We start from the raw sequence: 21,990 nt of genomic DNA on the forward strand, positions 1-21,990 counted from the left end.
TGTGATTCAAGATAGAGCAGTACATAGCAGAATATCAAACAACATCATGTCCCCATGGACATGATGTTGTTTGATAGGTCCAGAAAGTCATATTTTGTAGTTGCTAACTATGCTGTCAGCTATTTGGTGCCAGGTAGTACAGTGAGTTTATTACAGTTTTTTTTATTTTTTGGCTGAAAGACAAAGGTAACTAGAAAGGCCCTCAGAGAGTGCAGACCTCAGCCACGGCCATGCCCTATCTCACAATGTTAAAGTGAAAAGTAATTTGTGTACCCCCCCAACATTACAGTAAATTAAAAAGGTTAGAATTCATCGGTTTAACAAAAATCATCCAATTTCACACATAATTCTTCCAAAGCTATGGGGACTTAGCCTGACGTCGTCATACTCAGATTCTAGTCAGAATCTGAGTCTGATACCGCTCCATTGGGCTGTGATTATGGGGCGTGTTTCAACCGAACAAGGAAAGAAAATTCCTCTGCACTCAATTGGATAGACTTCCAACCAATCAGAGCAACGGAGACAAACGTCACAGAAGCTGCGAGTCAAAGGCAGGCTTCGACAGAGCAAAGGCAGAGGCGGAAGTTTCCGTGTCGTGCGGACGGGTGTGGCAATGTGTATACATACGTGATCGCGGTTCTCTGTTCCTCTTTTAAAATGAATGCGCTGTCGATATCTTCTATAACAGGACGCGATGGCAGCCATCTTTGTTGTAAACAAATTCAACCCAAGCGCTCTTTGGTGATGTGGTTGATTACGTTACTGTAGATCATCTGTCCATCATTGTATAAAGCCCGCCCTGACAATTTGATTGGTCCGAACAGCTCTGGTTCGAGCATAGTTGTTCCACAAGGGATCAAGTCCAGACCGAACTTCCCGACCTCAAATGTTGTGGGCGGGGCTAAGTTTGGCTGGCATCCAGGCTAATGGCGACTGATGCGCCGCTTTGGACTGACTTCTTTTTAAACTGTCCATTGAATCTGTTATCAAACTCTTGGAGGACTGAAAGAGCCGTGGCCACTGTCAACAAGTCCGAGTCGTCCGCCAGCCAATGCATGATGTTGATTGATTGAACTGATTGATTCTACAAAGGAAGGCTTAGTATCAAATATAGTGTTAACATAAAAACATTTTTAAAAACTTGAACGACCGATTTACAGCTTGTACATGTTCTACTGAATAAAACCAAGTCATGCTGGGCGCCCAGATAGCTCAGTTGGTAGAGCGGGCGCCCATATGTAGAGGTTTACTCCTCGACACAGCGGGCCTGTGTTCGACTCCGACCTGCGTTCCTTTGCTGCATGTCATTCCCTCCTCTCTCTCCCCTTTCATGTCTTCAGCTGTCCTATCAAAATAAAAGTAGCGTTCCTTTTTCCACTGCACTCAACCTGAAGTCAGAATTTCTGATGTCCTTACATGGCCGGCCCTAAACTACCAAAACATAACAAGGATCCGGAAGCAGCAAAAAGGAAAGGCTTTCATTGTATAATAAACAATAGTCGGATGACGTCAGCGAATCATCTAAACACATCTGGATAAAATATTTGGAGGTGCGTTGTTGTACTTGCTTCATCGTCACAGGGAAACTCCACCTGGACTATATGTTGTTTGCAGCAGCGAGCGGATAATCAAACACACTAGGCTGAGTTTCAGGAACATGGATACTTGATGTTGCTTATTTTAAAAGACAAATAGGTTTTTCTTTATAAATACAATTCTATTATAATAATACTACAAATACTAGAGCGATTTTTGATTTGATTTAAGTTATATCCTGCGTATATGTTTTGTAATTTATATAATATGACCACTTGTTACTCTGTTCGACCGTCCGGCAGGCACTTTAGTTGAATTATGCTGACACCTTGAGGAGCAATACAAATTCAAATCTAATACCAGGTTGTCAGACCATTTCGTATTGCTGCGTATTATTACTTGTTAGCACATTGTGTGGTCTGAGACAATCTTGACACACGTCAGGGCAAAAGCTGCAACGCCCGCGAGTCACGTCATCCATCAGCTGCACGGGGCAGATGCAGACGGCCGGCTGAATGGAAGCAGATAGACAGCATAATGGAAGAGGATCCACGAGAAAATGAAATCAAGTCAGACAGGAAAAGACATTTAAGTAAATGGAATTATTGAGAGCATAGTTTGGAATGAGCGAATGCATTAAATAGAAAGGAGAGATGGGGCGCTGGCAAGAGAGGGAGGGAATGGAGAGGGCAAACGGCATGGAGGGAGGGAGGGACTGTGTCACACTGGAGAGCCACAATATAAGAGATGGAGGGAGCACTTGGTCCGTCTCCAAGATATCGATTTATAAATTAGCCGTAGTGTGTGTGTGTGTGTGTGTGTGTGTGTGTGTGTGTGTGTGTGTGTGTGTGTGAGCGGCTCTGTGGGTAGAGAAGAGGTGGGGGATGGGGGGTACGGGACCAGTTAGTGGTCCACAATCGAATTATGTCTGAGCTGACAAGCAGGAGTAATGATGCTGGGGCTGAACACAGAGAGCTGCACTCCCAGCCTGATAGCAGCACAATAGTCCCAATATGCCCCACGGTGCTCACTGACATCAATATGTGAAAAAATGTACTTTGTATTGTGTTATTTATGGAGCCCCAAAGTGCTCGATATTAATTAAATAAAGACCTCATATTTAATTACTTAATCATATGAAAATGTTGAAGTGTAAAATATATGAATGAAATCTCAGCTATTCGTTGCGAAATGTCATAAGAGAGACTTCATTCAAGAGTGAATGAACATGGTGCATAATAGGTTGATATGTTATACTCTTTGGCGATTAGACTCCATTGCAATGTTAAATTATAAGGGGTATAGAGGCCGTGGATATATAGGAATACACCCCCTCACACACACACACACACACACACACACACACACACATACACACACATTTAACAATCTACAAGACAGGAAAGTCAATCTTTTATATTTATAGGACTAAAACTCACAGAAACAGCACTTTGGTCTTTCAACGTTAAAAAAAGCAGAAGTGATTTTTGTCATTTAAGCAACGTTTTCTCACAGGCTCCATAATGCCATTAATACTGAAGACATTCAGAAAGAATACATATTTGTATGAAATTTGTTTTGTATTGAAAATCACAGAGCAGCGCTAGTATAACCATGTCCTGCCTCTCCAGTCCCAGCTTTGACCCTGCCTGGCTTACCAGAAATCAGACCTTTGACTTGAACCTTTACTAGCCTTGCACTTTTTCTCAGCTGTTCTTAAAAAGGCCACTGAGCAAGATGCGATTCGCAGGAATGACTTTCCCTCCCTCCACCCTCCATAGAGTCAAATATTAACCTACAAGCATCCGACAGCTTAACACAGGAAACACATGGAGGTCTCTACAGCTGCTGCCAGATAAGTGCGGAGAGAGAGGAAAAAAAAGTGCAGCACCTGTTTAATGTCCTGGAGGAAAAGATAATGTTTTGAATTATGGCGCATACAAGAAGCAACTTCCTGTGAACATAACTGGAACATGACTCACTATTCTACTGGCATGAAAACAAAATTGTGCCGTCTGCTGTCCGTCACATGGTATTGCATGCAGGCAGGTATTAAAATGGGGTTAAGGATACTTAGAAAGCTTCAAAATCACAGCTTCTAGTGGTTTCCGTTCTTGTAACAGCTGTTTGCATGTACTTGTTTGTCTCTAAGAAGCAGAATGACTTGGAAACGAAGAAGCTTTATTTATTTGGCACCTACAACCGCACAGTACAATGTAGTGAACTTCAATAGAGCTGCAAAGCTCTGCTGCTGGAGCAGTACATAGCAACTCTAAAGCTCTTAAGCTCTTTAGATTTCCTTGGATAAAATTAAGTTGCATAACTTTGAGTGAAGTCATCGATTAGTTGTCAGCTATCAAATGAATCGGCAACTATTTTGATAATTGGTTTGAGTCATTTTGCATTAAAGAAAAAGTAAAACATCTCTGATTCCAGCCATAGGCTGTATAATATTAATGGACCCCCGTTGGTTTGTGGAGATCTGCTGAGTCCTCGAGTCTGCCGTTACAGTCGCATCCATCCTGGTTGCGGATGTGACGATTTTAGATGAAAGGGAGGAGTGAGGGAGGAGCTGCTTACACTCTACATTATGTTACACACTTTCACTGTCAATCACATCATAGCCACGCCCTAAAACACCCCCTGCTTTATCGCCGATTTTAAAATCAACGAGACCATAATTCAAAAAATGAACACCATTCTGTCTTGCAGAAGACTTCAAACTAGCGATTGAGACGATAAACTCATTATGAAAATGTTTACTGAGGTAATAAATCAAGTGAGAAGTGGGTCACTTTCTCATAGACTTCTATAGAAACCGACCTCCTTTTGCAACCGCACGTGTCGCCCCCTGCTGGAATTCAGATAGAATGCAGGTTTGAGGCACTTGGCCGAACCGGAGACGTTGTCCATTAATATTTACAGTCTATGATTCCAGCTTGTTAAATGTGAATATGTTCTAGTATCTTCTCTCCTCTGTGACAGTAAACTGAATATCTGTGAGTTGTGGACAAAACGAGACATTTGAGAACGTCATCTTGGGCTTTGAGAAACACTGATCCACATTTTTCACCATTTTCTGACATTTTAGAGACAAAAACAACTAATCCATTAATCCAGAAAATAATCCACAGATTAATCGTCAATCGTTGGTTGAAGCCCTAAAATTCAATCTCTGCAACTGACCCATCCCGAGTATTAGGAGCAGTGGACGGCCACATAGCAGCGTCCAGGGAGCAACCTGTGGTTCAGGGTCTCGCTCAGGGACACCTTGACATGCAGCCGGAGGAGCTGCTCAACCAACAGCCAATCATGTGTTTGAAGGAAGACTCCCTCTTCTACCAAAGCTGTCAAGTGTTGCCATGGATATTAATCGGTCAATCTACACTGTCCTTCTGTCCAGGTGTCCACATCCTGATCGCTGTCGGCGCGGTGATGATGGTGGTCGGTTTCCTCGGTTGCTATGGTGCCATCCAAGAGTCCCAGTGTCTATTGGGAACTGTGAGTAGAGCTGCAACAATTCCAAGTTTTGCTTGACGATTAATTGTGCCAGAAATAATTGCGATTAACAATGTCATTTTCTCTCAAATATGTATTTATGTATTACTTCTTGAAACAAATTACAGTTTTGTAATGAATCCCAGGATACATCTTTTGGTTATGTCACTGTCATGTGACCCAGATAATGTAATAACATAAAGTACACAGCCAGTGACGTAAACCACGCCTCTTTATTATCATGTTTTAACTGTACCCCCTTGTCATTTTTGTTGCTATGCTTGCTCTTGGGGGAATTACTAGAATTGTTGGAGCTTTGTAAACTATAGAGTGTGGTCTAGACCTACTCTATCTGTAAAGTGTCTCGCGATTACTCTTGTTATGATTTGATGCAATAAATAAAATTGAATTGAATTGAATTACAGTGCTGCTCATGAGTTTATGAACCCATGTTAAAGTTGACTAAAAAGAGGAATACAAAAATCATCTTTTGGAAATTGATCTTAATGCCTTAATTGAAATAATGAGGAAAAATCCAACCTTTAAGGACACCAATTTTCTTTGTGAATGAATAATGTATGTTAACTAAATAAATGTTTTTCCTTAAAATACAGGGGGCATAAGTAAGTACACCCCTATGTTAAATTCCCATAGAGGCAGGCAGACTTTTATTTTGAAAGGCCAGTTATTTCATGGATCCAGGATACTATGCATCCTGATAAAGTTCCCTTGGCCTTTGGAATTAAAATAGCCCCACATCATCACATCCCCTTCACCATACCTAGAGATTGGCATGGGGTACTTTCCATAAGATCATCTCTCAATGCAAATCAAACCAGCTGTTAGGCTAACTGAAATAAAACCATGCCAATCTCCAGGTATGGTGAAGGGGATGTGATGATGTGGGGCTATTTTAATTCCAAAGGTCAAGGGAACTTTATCAGGATCATAGTATCCTGGATCCATGAAATAACTGGCCTTTCAAAATAATAATCTGCCAGCCTCTATGGGAATTTAACATAGGGGTGTACTTACTTATGCCTCCTGTATTTGTATATAAGGATACATTATTCATTCACAAAGAAAATTGGTATTCTCAATGATTGGATTTTTCCTAATATTTTCAATTAAGACATTAAGATCAATTTCCAAAAGTAGATTTTTTTATTCCTTTTTTTAGTCAACTGTAGCAGGGGTTCCAATACTCATGAGCAGCACTGTATAGGGTGAAGTGCCAACATCTAACAATTGAATTAATAATAAAAATATATAGTCGCGAGGCGTAAATGTATCAAAAGATATTCATTTTTAAGCCAAAACACAGTAGTGTAGATGTAGCCTGAGGAGGGTTCCAGATGGCTTATAATTGAAACTGAAACTGTTGATGTAAATCAGATGGGATAGATTATGTTCTCTTATATAAAAGTACTATCATGTAAATGCACTGAACACATTTGTTAGACCGGAAGGATGAGTAACACTGAACTTTTGTTTGTTTCACAATAAAACTTCACGGGGCCCCTTTAACTTTATAAAACTATTTTCTCTCATTAAAACGTAAAAACCTTGGTAAGCTGGACCAGTGTTCTGATGTTTCCATTCTGTCCTGCAGTTCTTCGCCTGCCTGGTCATCCTGTTCGCCTGTGAAGTTGCAGCTGGAATCTGGGGCTTCATGCACAAAGACACAGTAAGACTGCAAACCTACACTTCAAAGTATCATTATGCACGCAACATTAAGTCCAAAAGTCAGTAAACACCTCTACAGGGTATTTGCAGGTCCTTTAAGGAAACATTTTACATATTATGAAACAAATGCCTCAAAAAGTCAGGACCTATGTTTGTTCAGGGTGTTTTCAGATATTCAAAAAAAAAGGCAGTCGGACTGATCAGTCGGCTGCCTCAGAAAGTGCCTCGGAACACACCGAAGCGACGCCGACTTGTAATCGTAATACAAAGAAATGAAAACCGGAATTGACAAACACCTTGCGTGGATCTGGCTTCTCCAGCTGACCGATAATGGCGCCTTGTTCGAAATACGATCTCGTATTTTACGAAAATAGTTCACTGAAACGTGTTTCTGAAAACCTTTTAAGCGAGAAATAGGCCGTGCAGTTGCTGAATCTGTCTTCATTTCAGATCGACAAAGGTCAGTTTAAAAGATTTTCGTCAGATTTTGAGAGGCGTTCGTCACTCATCCCGCTCGCCATTTCCGGGTTAGCACTCCACCAATCAGATTGGTCATTGAGTCCCGACTGCCCGCCCTCCGACCCAGCGAGTCAGGTCGGCCAAAATGAAGGCCGACGGCCCCTCCGACAGACGACGGCACGCAACACACCAAACAGACTCGTGTCACCGACCTCACCAGACTGTCCGACGGCGGATTATTGGGTTGGTGTGTCAGGGCCTTTAGACTTATAGACTTAGTATAAGCCTGAGTGACTGTGCTGTTTTGTTGATATGCCTTGTTAGCAGAAAGTGCAATGGAAACAGGCCATGAGAATCAATGGTTGGGAAAAATGTGGATTAACCTGCTACTTTAATATGCATGGCCACTCTAGCCTTAGGTTTTGCCTCTCATGTGTACCATTACAGAGCCAAGCATCTGTCTAAAAAAATAAATAACCAGCAATCTTTGAAAAACCCAGGTTATTTAACAACACTTAACTAACAACTGCTGTTCTAAATGTAATGTAATTTTTTTTTTCCAGTTTCCCACATTGCGATTGCATTTCCTAATCCAAACAAAGATGGCAGCCAAGAATTACATATGTCTGCGCTCAATTTGTATGATTTAAAACAAGATTAAAACAAAATCAGTTATGTTTGTCTATATTGATGTATTATTTTATATTTTCAGACAAGACAAAGTGTTTATATTTTGCTTGTGTTGTACAAAGAGCAGGAGTGATTTCCAGCTACCAGGGTGGGACAAACAACTTGGGAAACCGGTTTTAAAAAACAGGTTATAGGTAGAAATCTTTTCTATAGTACAAAATAAAGAATACTTTCTCATTCAGAGGTTAGAAGAGTCTTTACGGATTCTGGAAATAGCTTGAGGACAGAGGTAAGTGTTGCTAACTGACCCTCTAGGTTTTTTCAAAGACTGCTGGTTATTTCTTTTTGAAAAAAAAACGATGCTGAGCTCTGTGATTGTAATGTAGTAGGAAGACATGAGAGCCACTAACTGGGGCTAGTGTTAGATTAACAATGAATAGGGAAGTGTTACAATGGTAAATACGTCTTAAATCTATTATTATTATCTTTTATGTAGCACTGCACAGATCTTTAAAATCATGAATTTGACTTGAAATGCTACACTGCTGATAAAGTATTTCCCATCATGGGGCCCTAGTTTAACGATCTAAGCGCACGGCGTGAAGCGCATGGCGCAGGTGCGTTTAGGGCGTGTCCAAATCCACTTTTGCTAAAAAGGGTTCGTAACATGCAATAAACCAATCCGAGTATCATCTCCCATTCCCTTTAAAAGCCAGGCGCGTTTGGACCTTGGCTCACTGCAGCGCTTCCCTGTGTGTATAACGAGCACAGTGTGCGCGCGCGCTGTGCACGAGCCTAGGCGCATTTTACTAATTTGCTGTTAAAATAACAATAAAATGCTGCGTTATTGACTTTAGACCAGGTTTTTGTTGGTCAATGGTGCGATCACTTCCCGCTGCCTCAAGATAGAAATACGCCAAGAATGCGCCTGAACACACCTCCCTGTAAGACCAGCACGCCCATGGGCGCACAGATGGGCGCAGGTGCATTTGCTATTTAAATGACGTGGGCGCTGGACGGGAAATTGACAACTGCGTCGGTCTTAAACTAGCTAAGACACTCGCGTCTGGCTTTGCGCTGCACCGGGTACAAGATAGGGCCCGCAGTGTTAAGTTTGAAGCTGAGCCCGCAGTAAGCTCTCTGTTCTTATTTCAGGTGTCGAAGGAGATGATCAACTACTACGACTCTGTGTACGACAAGGCCATGACCCAAAGCATCACTGACAAGGACAAGAAAACGGCTGCTGCCTCCGTGCTCAAGGTCTTCCATGAGACGGTATGAACACGCACTGTCAAAGAAATCATCATCAATTCTATTAAAAGTATTCATTTGTTTATGTTTATATAGTATAATAATTATAATATAACATGATAAGATGTACTTGGACCTAACAAAGGACAGGTTTCAAGATTAGGGTTTAGGTTTTAGCATTTCATCTAAACCAACTATCGAATTATTTTATTTTAATCCTTTCAAACCTCTTGGTGGACCTATTTATGCTTACCAATCAACTTTTGAAAGTTACTAAAAGTAGAAATAACTCAAATTTTAAAGCATGCAGTTGAAATCTGTAGGTTGAGAAGCCCGAAACTGTTTTGAGCGGCAGCCTGTACTACACACAACCTACAACCTGAAAATGAGATGGAACTTATTTCATCCGGAATGACATTTTATAAAGAACAACAGCAGAAGATGCCAACTGTTGATTAAACACATATCTACTTATTGAAGTAACAGCATCCTTCTGACTTCAGCACACATTATTTTCATAAAGCCACTTGCTCCAAATACTGAAGGTCCTTATTCAGTAGTATATCCAGGATATTCTGTTTGTTTCAACTCTGAGCTTTGCTAATAAGAGCATGCGAACCCATACCGGGCCGCCCAAATCATTTTCACTCACTGCGAGCGACATAGTTGGCCAACCAGATACAGAATATCAGCAATATTGGTGGCTGTTCCAAAATACAGTTATCAGCTTTTGGGGGGGAAAAGTCTACAGTTGACTGTGCTTTAGTCTGCTGTCTGGATCCTCAGAGAGAAAGGTGGAGTCTGTTACAAGCAACATTTGAATTGGGAATTTAAAATGGGGAATACTTCCGCAAACCAGTGTATCAACTTCCAACATCATTGTGATCAAAATTGCAGAACGCAAGTTAATAAAAGGAAACCTGACGATGTGAAGTGTAGCAGTTTATAGATGTTCAGCGTGTATGATCAGGTAGAAGGCAAGAGCGTGTGAGGGTTGGAAGTCTGTTCACATTGCATGAATGAATGCTGTAAAACATGTAAAAATAAAACAAAAATAAAAAAATACGATAAAAGCTAAAAGAACAAAAACACAATATTGACGTCATATGTTCGAAAAGGAAGGGGACCTACATCGTGGCGCATTGCATTTCTGGCACGCCGCTCTCCGTTAACATTATATTCCACCACGAGCACACAGCGACAAACTCAAATCAACAGAGAACTCTGTAACATTATCTAACAAGTGTATTGAAGCGGCTCTGTTGTAAAGGCTAACGCTGCTCAGTTAGCACAATGACATCATGTTAGAAAGCACATCCGAAACAATTTGTCATACTAAGTAACAATAGTGTTAGCCACGGTGCTAGCAGCATTGATAAGTAAGCCAAACGGTGCTGTCACTACTATTTTAGTGATTTATAAGCAACCTGTTTCTTGCAGATTGTCACGTTGCTTAGAAAGAAAAGTTAACATATGAAGTCGATGCTAACGCTGACAGCTGTAGGGCAGCTAACATTAACTTTAGCTGTCTCCATGAAGCTCCCAGCTCAGCTAACTCTCGACGCAGTTAGGAAACCAGAAGGAGCTAACTAATGTTAACATAAGCATTTTGGACTCGGTGGATGTCGATTTTAAAGTCATGTTAAAACTATTTCCCATCCTTCTTCCGATTTCCAGCCGCAGCCTTTCACTCCCCCCTGTGCTAACGTTACGTGATGTTAAGACCTCACAATGCCTTGTGTTTCTCACTCCCGTTAACGTATTGTTCGTCAGATGTGACATGACAAAAGCATTTTGTTTTCACATGCGAGTAGGCCAAGGTGAGAAGAGGGATTTCTTTATCGTATGGAGACAATCTCTCCACCGTTACATATGTATGGGATGATCCCCCTGAGGTCAGGTACATGGATACTTCTTTAAGCCCCTACGCCCTACGCTATTTCCTATAAAGCACCTGTGCTGGCGTGGAATCACAGATGATAGTTTGATCGGAACCGTCTCCGAGCGGCCTACAGTTGGAGAGATAGTCTTTTCACTCAGAGAACCAAGGTTACAATGTAACCGAGCGATTAGCTAACGTTAGCCAACATATTTATAAAAATAAAAAAATAAAAAAATCACATTCGAATAGTATTGATTTTTTTTTTTTTACTATTCAAATTATATTTGCCTTTCGGAATTCGTTCCAACAGCCCTAATATGTATATGTGCAAACACCGCAACAAAGAAAACACATATTTACACGTGTATATATATTCACCATAAAAATCAATAATTTAAATAAACAAATAAATAAATCTGTGAGAAACACTCCTTCCTCCCTGTACCTTGTGAAAACCATAGTGTTGTACTGCTTTTTAAACGGATTACTACTGACTATATTAAAATGATAGAGCTGATCACTGCCAGACGAGCACACTAAGAAGCCAACGACAGAAGGAGTACTGTGGGGAGGAGCGGGATGATCACTGTGTTGTCTTTGTGTTTTCAGCTGAGCTGCTGCGGTAAAGGCCAGGGCACGGCCATTTTCACACTGATCACAGACGCACTGGGCGTGACTGAAATCTGCCCCAGCTCTGGAGCCTCAGTTGTAAGTGCCATCGTCCATCTCGACAGTTCTATCACCACTCTGATGAACAGCTTGTGTTCACATTGCATCTAGATGAAAGCAACACACAGACAGTTTGAGTAGGTTACATTTCAGATACAATATTAAAGGTAAAACTGACCACGTTAACATGTATCATTATACAGAAGGTTGTACAATACAATACAATGTCCTCACAAAGTTGTGTTTCTCAACCTTTCCGCTTGGAGTTAGTCGATACGCAGATGGCAGAAGAATGGCAATTTTCTGTGACGTATTTTTTAGGGCTGTCAAAGTTAACATAGTCTGGCATTGCCAGACCTTCCTCTACAGTGCTGCAGAGGAAGGTCTGGCTAGTCCACACAGCATTCCGGGATGGGAGAAACACGTGCTCTGGTTTATTGGCATTTCTTTAAAGTGCTCATATTATGCTTTTTGGCTTTTTCCCTTTCCTTTATTGTGTTATATATCTTTTTTGTGCATGTAATAGGTTTACAAAGTGAAAAAGCCCAAAGTCCCCCCCAAAGGGACTTACCATCTCCAACAGAAAACACTGTTCACAAACTGCTCCAAACAGCTCTATTGTAGTCCAGCCTTTACTTCAGAGACAAACGTGCATCACGTTATAATGCTCGCCTAGCTGCTAGCGTGGCACTCCCCCATGCTCTGCAACTGACAAGCTAGCAGTACTTACTGCGCATGTGCGACTCCCAACAAAGATGGAACAGAAGTGAGATGCCTCACAACAGAGAGCTCAACACACAGGGTGAAAAGAGGAGCTGCAGCATTGCGCAGTACAACAAAAATATGTTTTCTGAAAATTAAACCACATAAACCTATTCTGGTACAACCTCTAAAAACAATTATGAACCTGAAAATGAGCATAATATGAGCACTTGAAACCAATCACAATCGTTTTGGGCGGTGCTAAGTGCGGACGGCGCAACGGTGCCTCTGGAAAATCGCCTCGGGAAGGAACTTGTTTTGGTGGAACATGTGTACGTTTAAAAGTTGTTTTAGTCGTGCAACAGAGAACTCAGATTGGACAGATAGTCTAGCTAGCTGTCTGGATTTACCCTGCAGAGATCTGAGGAGCAGTTAACCATAGTCCTCAGAAATCCACCGGAGTTTAGAACGCCAACACAAAGAAAGAGGAAGGTGACGGACATCCAGCCGAAAATTAGGGACATCTGGCGTATTTCCGGCGGCACCCTGAACAATCCCGGAAATGAAACGTCAGCGATACAGACTAAAGTTAACGTAATAATAATGAGTTAACGCAAATTCCTTTTAAAGCCACACACGTCCTGGGATTGGGCCTCGGGCTGCTCCCTAGTTTGGGAAATCAGAAAGCGAGTGACGTTGTGGGTGGCTAGCAGAAACAAAGCTCCGCGAGCAGAAATGGATAAAAAAAAAAAAGCGTCTGTTGAACGGCGAGTTGAGTTTCAGAGCCCTTCCAGATGGTTCTCTCCACAAGACTTAAGTTATTTGCATGCACTGTTGACGTGAACTGAGTTACAAACTATTTTAGTGCGATCAGTTACACCTGGTTGACCAGTCAAAATATCTGCTGTGACAAAGGTGCGTGGGAGCAGCGGCCTAAAAAAGGTTGAGAAATCCTGATGTAAAGCAGTAAGTCAGCCTTTAAGTGCAACGTCTTAGTGGAAAGATAGACAGGGAACGTTCTCTGTATTCAGGACCTGTGCTGCATGGGGGCCCTCACTGGATTTCTTGGCAGCATGCTGACATTAATGAAATGACCTGAGTCCAGTCCAAGCCTCGCAGGTTGCCAGGATTGTCTTTTGTTCTGTTTTCCGGAACTGATGTTTCCCAGTGTGTTACGCCAATGCCTTTAAAAGAAGCACTGGCCTTTACTCTCAATGAAGTCAGGTGATGGAAACGTGGATTGATTTGACTATGGGTGTAATCGTTATGCAAAGGGACATGTAGGCTACTGTGAAAGAATTTGTAATAAAGTAATTGGTAAGATAATAATAGTTGTTAAATTGTTTAAATATAAAAGAGTTGTGTGTGTGTGTGTGTGTGTGTGTGTGTGTGTGTGTGTGTGTGTGTGTGTGTGTGTACAAATATTAAAGAGTCTCCGGCATGTGTGTGTGTCTGTATAGGCTGTACATGGGCACAGCGGTGCTTTAAGCGAAATGCTAATGCAAGCATGCTCACAGTGATGTTGAGCAGGTAATGCTTCTCATTTTCACCACGGTGATGTAGCATATGCACGTGCTAACATTTGCAAGAGAAATATTCTCTCATATATATATATATATATATATATATATATATATATATATACAGTATATATATATATATATATATATACTGTATATATATATATATATATATATATATATATACAGTATATATATATATATACTGTATATATATATATATATATATATATATATATATATACACAGTATATATATCAATGTGATTCTGCTCATCCTCTGCATGTTTGAATTGAAATCTCATTAGTGAATTTAAAGTCTAATAAACATACATTCGTCCACAAATTAATCCAACGTAAAGAGCAGTAAACATCGGGGCGCGCCCGTAGCTCAACGGATATTGTGAGTGCCATTAAGGCTGAGTCCTTACCGCAGTGGCCATGGTTTGAGTCCGGCCCTTGGCCCTTTGCTGTAGGTCTTCCCCTCTCTCTCCTAATTCCTCTCTGTTTCTGTCTAAATAAAAGCATAAAATGCCTTAAAGTAAAAGTCCTACAGTACAACATGGGGTTTAGAGATGTTCTGGTTAGTGTTAAGGAGTTGTTCTGAGCAGGTAGAGGTAACAACAGGGAGTGATGTGTGATATCGACTTGTCTTAACATATTGTTCTTTAGTTGACAGTCTGTTAGTGAGATTGATCCTCTGGTTAGTTTGAGCTGCAGTTTGTGTGTGTGTGTGTGTGTGTGTGTGTGTGTTGGGGAGGGCGGGGTGCTTGTGGCTTGTCAAGACGCCTCACTGATGGACCATTAAGTGCGGGAAGAAAGATGCACTCTAAGTCTAATGATGTGTGGGCTCTATGGCGTAGTGCGATATCCTGAGGAGGAGGGAGTCTTCTTCTGTCAGTTTGAGAGGAATAAAAACAAAGAGGTCTGAGCTCCACTGGAAGGAGCACAATTTTCAAACCTTTGCTCCATCCCCCTCTCATTCACAGTGTCCTCACATGTTAAATCATTATTACAATTTGGTTTAAGTTAAGGCAACAAAAACACTTGGTGAAGGTTAGAATGTAGTCATGGTTGATAGTACATATAGTAGTAAAGGCTCATTTTCAGTCTGAGGTGGTACTGGAAAATTAGGGCCACGGGGTGCGTTGAACACCCTGTTGTGTGCGCAGTAAAGGATTGATACCCGTACCGAGCCCGTCGGTACCCAACGGGCCGGGCCGGGTTCGGATAGATATTTAGAAACGATGTTCGGGTCGGGCTCGGTCACATCAGCGCGATTGTTGCGCGAAAAAACTTGTAATGTAGGTGCGCGCCTGTGTTAACGTGCGCTTGTTGCCCCGTGTGTGCTCATCTGTTGACATTTCCAAATGCCTTCCTACAAACGAACATTGTCATTAGTATCAGGAAAAAAATGACACTTTAACTGTGCCGGGCTCGGGTCGGGCTCGGACAGAAAAATGCGGCCCGATCCGCACTCTAGTGCGCAGGCGCTCTGCCTTTTTATTACCACGAGTTTACAGACACGTCTCTGCTGATTGGGTATCACCTGTGACACAGCAAATAAACAAGAGACACACCCACCAAACGAGAGAAAACGCATCTCAAAGACGTCGCACGCCGTTTCACACCGTTCCGAAGAAAGGTGTCGTTCAACCAGGAAACCGTAGCAAAACGGTGCACACTGTTTTGAGATTGAACGTGCCCCAGGTCTCTGGTACTATAGTAACACTGCGCTGCTCTCTAATGTTTCACACACACTTTGCAGAATTCATGCAGAGTGGAATGCTGTACAAACAACATTTAAAAACAGGCGAAAAACATTTCAAGTTGTATATCATCTGCCTCCTTCATGAGTGTAAACTGCATATGTCCCGAGTGAGATTGGAAAGCTTGACAGGCGTAGCAACCCATGTAAACAATTTTGGTATCAACTCCTCCTTACACGTGCTTGTCCCAAACTCTGAATCCAGCCCTGAATGAAGAAGCAGCCCAAACTGGTCACTACTACAGCTGCACAGTGGAATACTACTTAAATACTAATAAGCCCAAGTAAAATGTGCCAGATATAAATGATGAATGACGTTCTGATGTGTTTCCTTTGCAGGATTGCCACAAGAGGATCGATGAACTGTTCACAGATAAGATCTACCTGATTGGTATCGCCGCTCTGGTGGTTGCAGTTATCATGGTGAGAACGTCACACACATCAAACCTTTCGATAACACGGTGGTCAGAACCTTTCTTTCCTGTTTTTTCAATCATTTTGCCAATTTTAGTACTTTTTTACTAACTGTGGCTGCTTGTGTTTGGACAACATTTAACATGTTCATGTTCCTGTTTTAAATTCCTAAATTGGTACTGTGTGTCTGTCTGTTGGTTATTGTAAATCTTTACTTTTGTCAACCAATCCCACAAAAAAGATCAAAAAGCAGCAATGTGTTAGTCCATCTCTCAATGCTTTCTGACTTCCATAGCCTCATGCCAATTGGTTCTTCTAGGGCAGGGGTCTTTAAGGTTTTTTAGGCCAGGGACCCCTTAGCTGAAAGAGAGACCGATTAGGGACCCCCTACTACAAACATATACTGTATACAATTGAGATGCATATTAAACTGGGCCGGATAGATGAAAATAAATGCTTATTATTGATATTGTTATTATTTATTATCTATTATATATCATGTTTTAACGTTAAATATACTGTACATGTACCTTCATGGCTTCATGGATTCCCGCCCATACTAAAATGTCAAACTATTCCTCTGAGGCTTTTTTTGCTGATTGTACTGCCTCGCCTTCTGAGAATATAGTTCCCAGTATGTATACGGTTAGAGGATGTCTGTGTCTCATGTGACCTTGTTATTTGTACACGCTGTGACTATACAAATCACAACATGGAAATAGGAACATGTTGGCGTTATTTTGTCACTTATTGGGAGCAGTAGGCTAGATGGAGCCGGTTACCTCCAGGATCTGTGCTAAGCTAGGCTAGCGGTGGGGTCAGACAGAGTTACGACACGCACGGAGATGAGAATGTATGGTATGTATGGACTTATCTAACTCTGGGGGATACGGGGAATAAGACAAAGTCCCAATAAGTCGGCGTGTTCCTTTAAATGCTTCTGTGTAAGTCATCAAAATCTCCCGGACCTTCTTCACGTAGGTGAAAATGAGCTGTGCTGCTCCTGAGTTTTTTTTTCCCTCGACACTAATCACAACCTGCGTTTGTGTTCTTCCTCCCAGATCTTCGAGATGATCTTCAGCATGGTGTTGTGCTGCGGGATCCGCAACAGCCCGGTGTACTAAAGTGACGCTCGCCAAATGAAGGAAGGACGACGTCGCAGTCTCCGCCTCTTTCTTTTTTTTTTTTTTCCTTTTCTTTTATAAGCAGGAACACGTCACATATATTGCTTGCTGGATTTAGTCAGCTCTTTGAGAAGACAAACGTAAAAACCATCCTCCATTGAGCATTTTTTTTTTTTATTTTATTTGTTTTATATATTACATGTCAATTCTTTTGTTTTGTTAGTCACAGATGCTGTTATGCATATTTGACCAGTGCTATCCTAACCTGATATGTAGATATTATATCACACGGTCACACATGAATGCCATTCACCAGTTGGTGCTCTAATCCTTTAGTGACGCATTAGTTGTTTTACTGCTCCCTTTGCCTATGAACATGTACTTTTTTTTTTCACTGTTTGATGTATAAACTGTATATAAATATATATATTAACAGTGCTTTATGACTGCCTAAGCATGGGAAATTGTATTACAGTAGGTATTTCTCCTGTATTCTTCCTGCACTCTCTGCGTGTTTGTCTTTGCTCTAGACTGAACCAGATGATGGCGTCCCCTGCCCTACAGACCATTGTCTCGGTTTTCACCCACACTGCTGTGGGATGTCTGTCTAACATAAGGAATCTCAGTGTAATCTCGGAAGCTGGAACCAAAGTCAAAGTGGCCCGATGTCTGTCACGTTGGCCCCTGTGGAGTTATTTGTTGGTTTGTCTTTGGCTGTTTGTTGTTCATCGTGTCTCCAACGCTGTCCGAGTGCTCAGTTGTATAAAACCTCCAAGGAAGGTGTTTCCCCTCAGTAATGTTCTTTAGATTTCCTTGGACAAAAATGAAGCTGCATAACGATGAATTAACGACAGCAGCGATGATTAATGGATTAGTTGTCAACTGTCAAATCAATCACCAACTCTTTTGATAATCGATTCATCGTTTTGAGTCATTCTTTCATGAAAACAAAAAGTCAAAGTTCTCTGATTGCAGCATCTTAAAAGTGAATATGTTCTAGTGTTCTTCTCTCCTCTGTGACAGCAAATGGAACATTTTTGTGGACAAAACGAGAGATTTGAGGACGTCATCTTGGGCTTCAGGAAACATTTTTCACCATTTTAAAGACCAAACAATAAACGAGAAAATAATCAATAGAGTTGCTGCCCTAGAAATAAGTAATGGTCTTATAAACTATACTTTATATTAATCTAAAAACACACAAATGTCTCCTATTTGGCTGTTTTGGCCTAGTTCCAGACTTGTGAACCACCACCTACATCTCGTATTTTGTCAAAAGATGTTCAATTGGGTGGTAAAAATGCAAAATTCTTTTGAGCACTATTCATTCTGAATATTGAGCAGAATATTTTTGTATGATATGATTTTCTCCAGACAACAACAGGAGTAGCAGGAGCAGATACGTTACCGTGCTTTTTGCTGGGCTGAGAAATCCTTATTAATTATTTCAGCACGTTTGAAATATTTCCCGGAAACCCATTTTGGTGTAATCTGTATGTGAGTAAAAAATAACAAAACATTAAGATAGATCTAAAAGAGAAAAACTTTAACGGTTTTATACAACTGTGCACTTATTTGTGGAGGCGACTTGCTTAACACTATGACCATCTCTCCCAAATCGGAGGGCTCAAATTGAAATGTGACCCATAGCGCTTACACTTAGAGCAAGTTGGCTGATCTCTGCGTGACTGACACTCCTGTTGCATCCATAGTATTGATGGTGTGCTTTTTTCCGAACTTGTTAACCGTCAACTGTTAACTTCAGCCAGCTGTCCTCCGGTTGTTCAGCTCTGCAGGCTCGTAGAGGAAACACATGGTGCGAGTCCAGCCTGTAGCCGTTGTAGCAGCAGAAAGAGCCTTGCTTTGGTGTTCTGAATCAGTCTGGCGTTGCCTTGTCTGGTTGAGTCTAGTCCTGCCTTATCTGACCTGATTGTGTCATTAATGTACTCTTCCCCCCTCTGGCTTCACAGCCCACTAACCTCTTCTGGTTGACACCGTTGCTGTGGTAACTGTCCCTGATGCGGGGCTGAGTCAGCCAGTGGTTCGCACCAAGCTGTTGGCCCTCCTGCTTACGTTGCTATGCTGTTGGTTTGGCCCTGTATGCACCACCAAAAACAGTTTGAACTAGTGTATTTGTGTGCACATACAGAACAGGGGCGGACACAATATCATGAACACCAGTGCAGTCCAATCATGATGTACGGAGGCCGATTCCTGCCAGGAAAATAAGTCCCTGAAAAACTAGCAATGCTTTAAGAAGATTGAAGAGTTGTGGAGTCTGGTTTAGTGCTGGGTTCAAATAATCGATTATTACAATCCCGAAATCAAGCCTTTTCACCATGGCTGTATAACCCACCACCAACGTTTTGGGGGTCAATTCTTAATGTAACTATCCGGTGCGTTATAAAAAATATTTGAGGGTTGCTTCTCGCTTGTACAATTTACAGCATCTGATAATCTCTTTTATATCCAAGCTAAATTGGTATTGTAACTGAAATTCCCCTTACCCTTATTGATATTAAATTGAATCAGAAATGTAATCGAAATCGAGACCTTGTGAGTCGATGTGGGCGATACCCAGCCTTAGTGACGTTGCTTCAAGGTTGCCAGGCAACCAGCAGAGGCTCCTGGAAGTCCAAACACCCAGAGAAGAAATAGTTCCAGCACGTAGTTCCCCTTTAAAACCACAACTTGTGGTATCTTGTAATTAAAACCTAACCCAAGTCATATACGACTCCCATATTATTACATCGGTCTTTGGAGTTTTTTTGCCCCCAACGTCTCCTCCCATGCAGCGCGGCAATGGTTATGTTTAGGGTTAAGGTTAGGGTTAGCTGCCTGGAAGGCGCTGTTGGAGGCAAAAAAAAAAACACCATCGAGCTATTACATCTGTCAGTTTCACAAATCCACGCCAGGGCTGTCGTAGCAGACTACATTTGATTTTTACTGGTGGTCATGAGTTTGTGTCTGTGTCCTTTAAGTGTTTTTTATGACTGTCTCTAGCTGATTGCAGTGGTAATATTTGTATTGGTATTGGTATAGGGCAGCGCAGTCGCATTAACAGCTACCGTGTTGACCACAAATCAGTCTTAACTGCCTGCTCAAGTTCAGCCAATCAGAACCAGAATCAGAGCACGGAGGCTTCGAAAATATATTTTGAAGTCTGTTGCTACTAGACCCTGCTGCCGCTGACACTAACACACAACTGTTTCACGCATCATACACACTCAAATGAAATCATTATCATCTTGCGTCCACTTTCATATTATCACAGCTTTTGTCAACCAACTAAAAACCTTAGCCTGCTAACGTCTACTTAAACCAAGAAAAACAGTAAAAGTGTCTTGTAATATTTACAGCTCTGACGTACTAACGAAAATCATGAAGGCTGTAGATAGACAATGTATGCCTTTTTTCTCTCCTTGTATTGTGATATCTGTGTTTGGTACGTCGTCAAAGGAGTCTGGACAGAAAGAAGGGCGGGGATGGGGATGGGGTGGGGGATTTTGTGGCAGTGGAGACTGAGGAGTCAAACCTTCAACACATCAGCTAGTTTCCTCTCAGAAATCATTGGGTGTGGGGTGGAATAGGACTACACTCATCAGTCCGATGCTTCCCAGATGGTGAGAGAACTAGCTGTGTTCCTCCGACAGAACCCACTGTCCATGTTGATGCCTCTTTCATTTGGGAAGTGACACTCAGGACCCACTGCCACTTACATCTCAACCCCCCTTCTCTGCTCTTCTAGACTTTAGGTTTGCCCAAATATAAAGGGATTAAATGTATTTTACAAATAAACAACAGTCAGGTGCTCTTGTCTTTCTTTGGGAATCCTAATGCGAAATGTGGGAACCACTAACTCATGACAAGGATGAGGAATGAAGGGAAACCTACAGGCAGGCTGAAGATTACTGAAGCCTGAGATATATATATATTTTTTTTAACATCAGCAAAAAAGATATAAAAAATTAACACCCAAAATACAAATGAAACAAATAAGCATACTCGCATGCATATACACACACACACACACACACACCAGGGGCCAGTGATATCTTTTTACTGACCAGTCAACTGACGGGAGCTTTTCTTGCATCTTAAAGAGACTACAAGATTAGAAGAATGTAAGTCAAAATAACTTAATAATAAGGTTTTGTTAGTTTATTAATAGGCATATAGCAGTTTGAAGTGGACTCTCAAAAAAAAGGGGGCCATTCTGGGGCCAAAAGCTTAGGAGTCATACAATGATTTAAACTTATATAATAGTGTATTTTTCCTTCAGGAAAATTTTTTAAGTCAGACTATATATATATCTTGCTAGTCGCCTTGCCAAAAAAAACCTGCTTTGTGTTTCACTTGTCTTGACTATTGCAATACTCTTAATTAAATGCTATTTTAATCAAATTAATTGTAATATTTGCTGTAAAGCAGGGGTCAACTCAGAGAGAGACAGACCAGGGACCCCCTACTACATATATTCTATAAAATGAAGTTGCACATTAAACTGGGCCTACAGTATTGTGTAGGGCGGCCTAAAGACTTTTATACACACCTTTTTTTGCATAGAATACTAAGCTATTAAAATAATTGTTGGCATGATTTTATAAATCATGTTTTAATGTGAAACATACTGTATGTGGCACAGTGAATCCTTAGAATAACTATCTGTGGATGGCTATCTTAGTGACTACCTTACCCACAGACCAGCAAGCCTATCATCAGTGGGTTTTTTTTCACAAATAGGCAGATTTATATTTGCTTATAATATGTTGGATATCATAAATTAGGAAATATAGTATATAATTTAGTCAGGAAGGTTAATTCAGGGTTTAGTTCACAATGTGTCTCATAT

General features: G+C 41.2%; 1 protein-coding gene across 1 annotated transcript in view; it reads left to right on the forward strand.

Moving 5' to 3' along the window:
* The window catches only part of LOC144518459 (CD81 antigen-like), a 43,570-nt gene extending 22,621 nt beyond the window's left edge, over positions 1 to 20,949 (forward strand). The window contains exons 3-8 of the mRNA XM_078251211.1: positions 4,940 to 5,037; positions 6,647 to 6,721; positions 8,965 to 9,084; positions 11,552 to 11,650; positions 15,940 to 16,023; positions 17,076 to 20,949. Of these exons, the coding sequence (XP_078107337.1) occupies positions 4,940 to 5,037; positions 6,647 to 6,721; positions 8,965 to 9,084; positions 11,552 to 11,650; positions 15,940 to 16,023; positions 17,076 to 17,138 (539 nt within the window). The 3' untranslated portion in view covers positions 17,139 to 20,949. The remainder of the gene's footprint in view (positions 1 to 4,939; positions 5,038 to 6,646; positions 6,722 to 8,964; positions 9,085 to 11,551; positions 11,651 to 15,939; positions 16,024 to 17,075) is intronic.
* Positions 20,950 to 21,990: the final 1,041 nt, after the last annotated feature.

This window comes from Sander vitreus, chromosome 1, assembly GCF_031162955.1.
Source record: "Sander vitreus isolate 19-12246 chromosome 1, sanVit1, whole genome shotgun sequence".
NCBI classification, from domain to species: domain Eukaryota; kingdom Metazoa; phylum Chordata; class Actinopteri; order Perciformes; family Percidae; genus Sander; species Sander vitreus.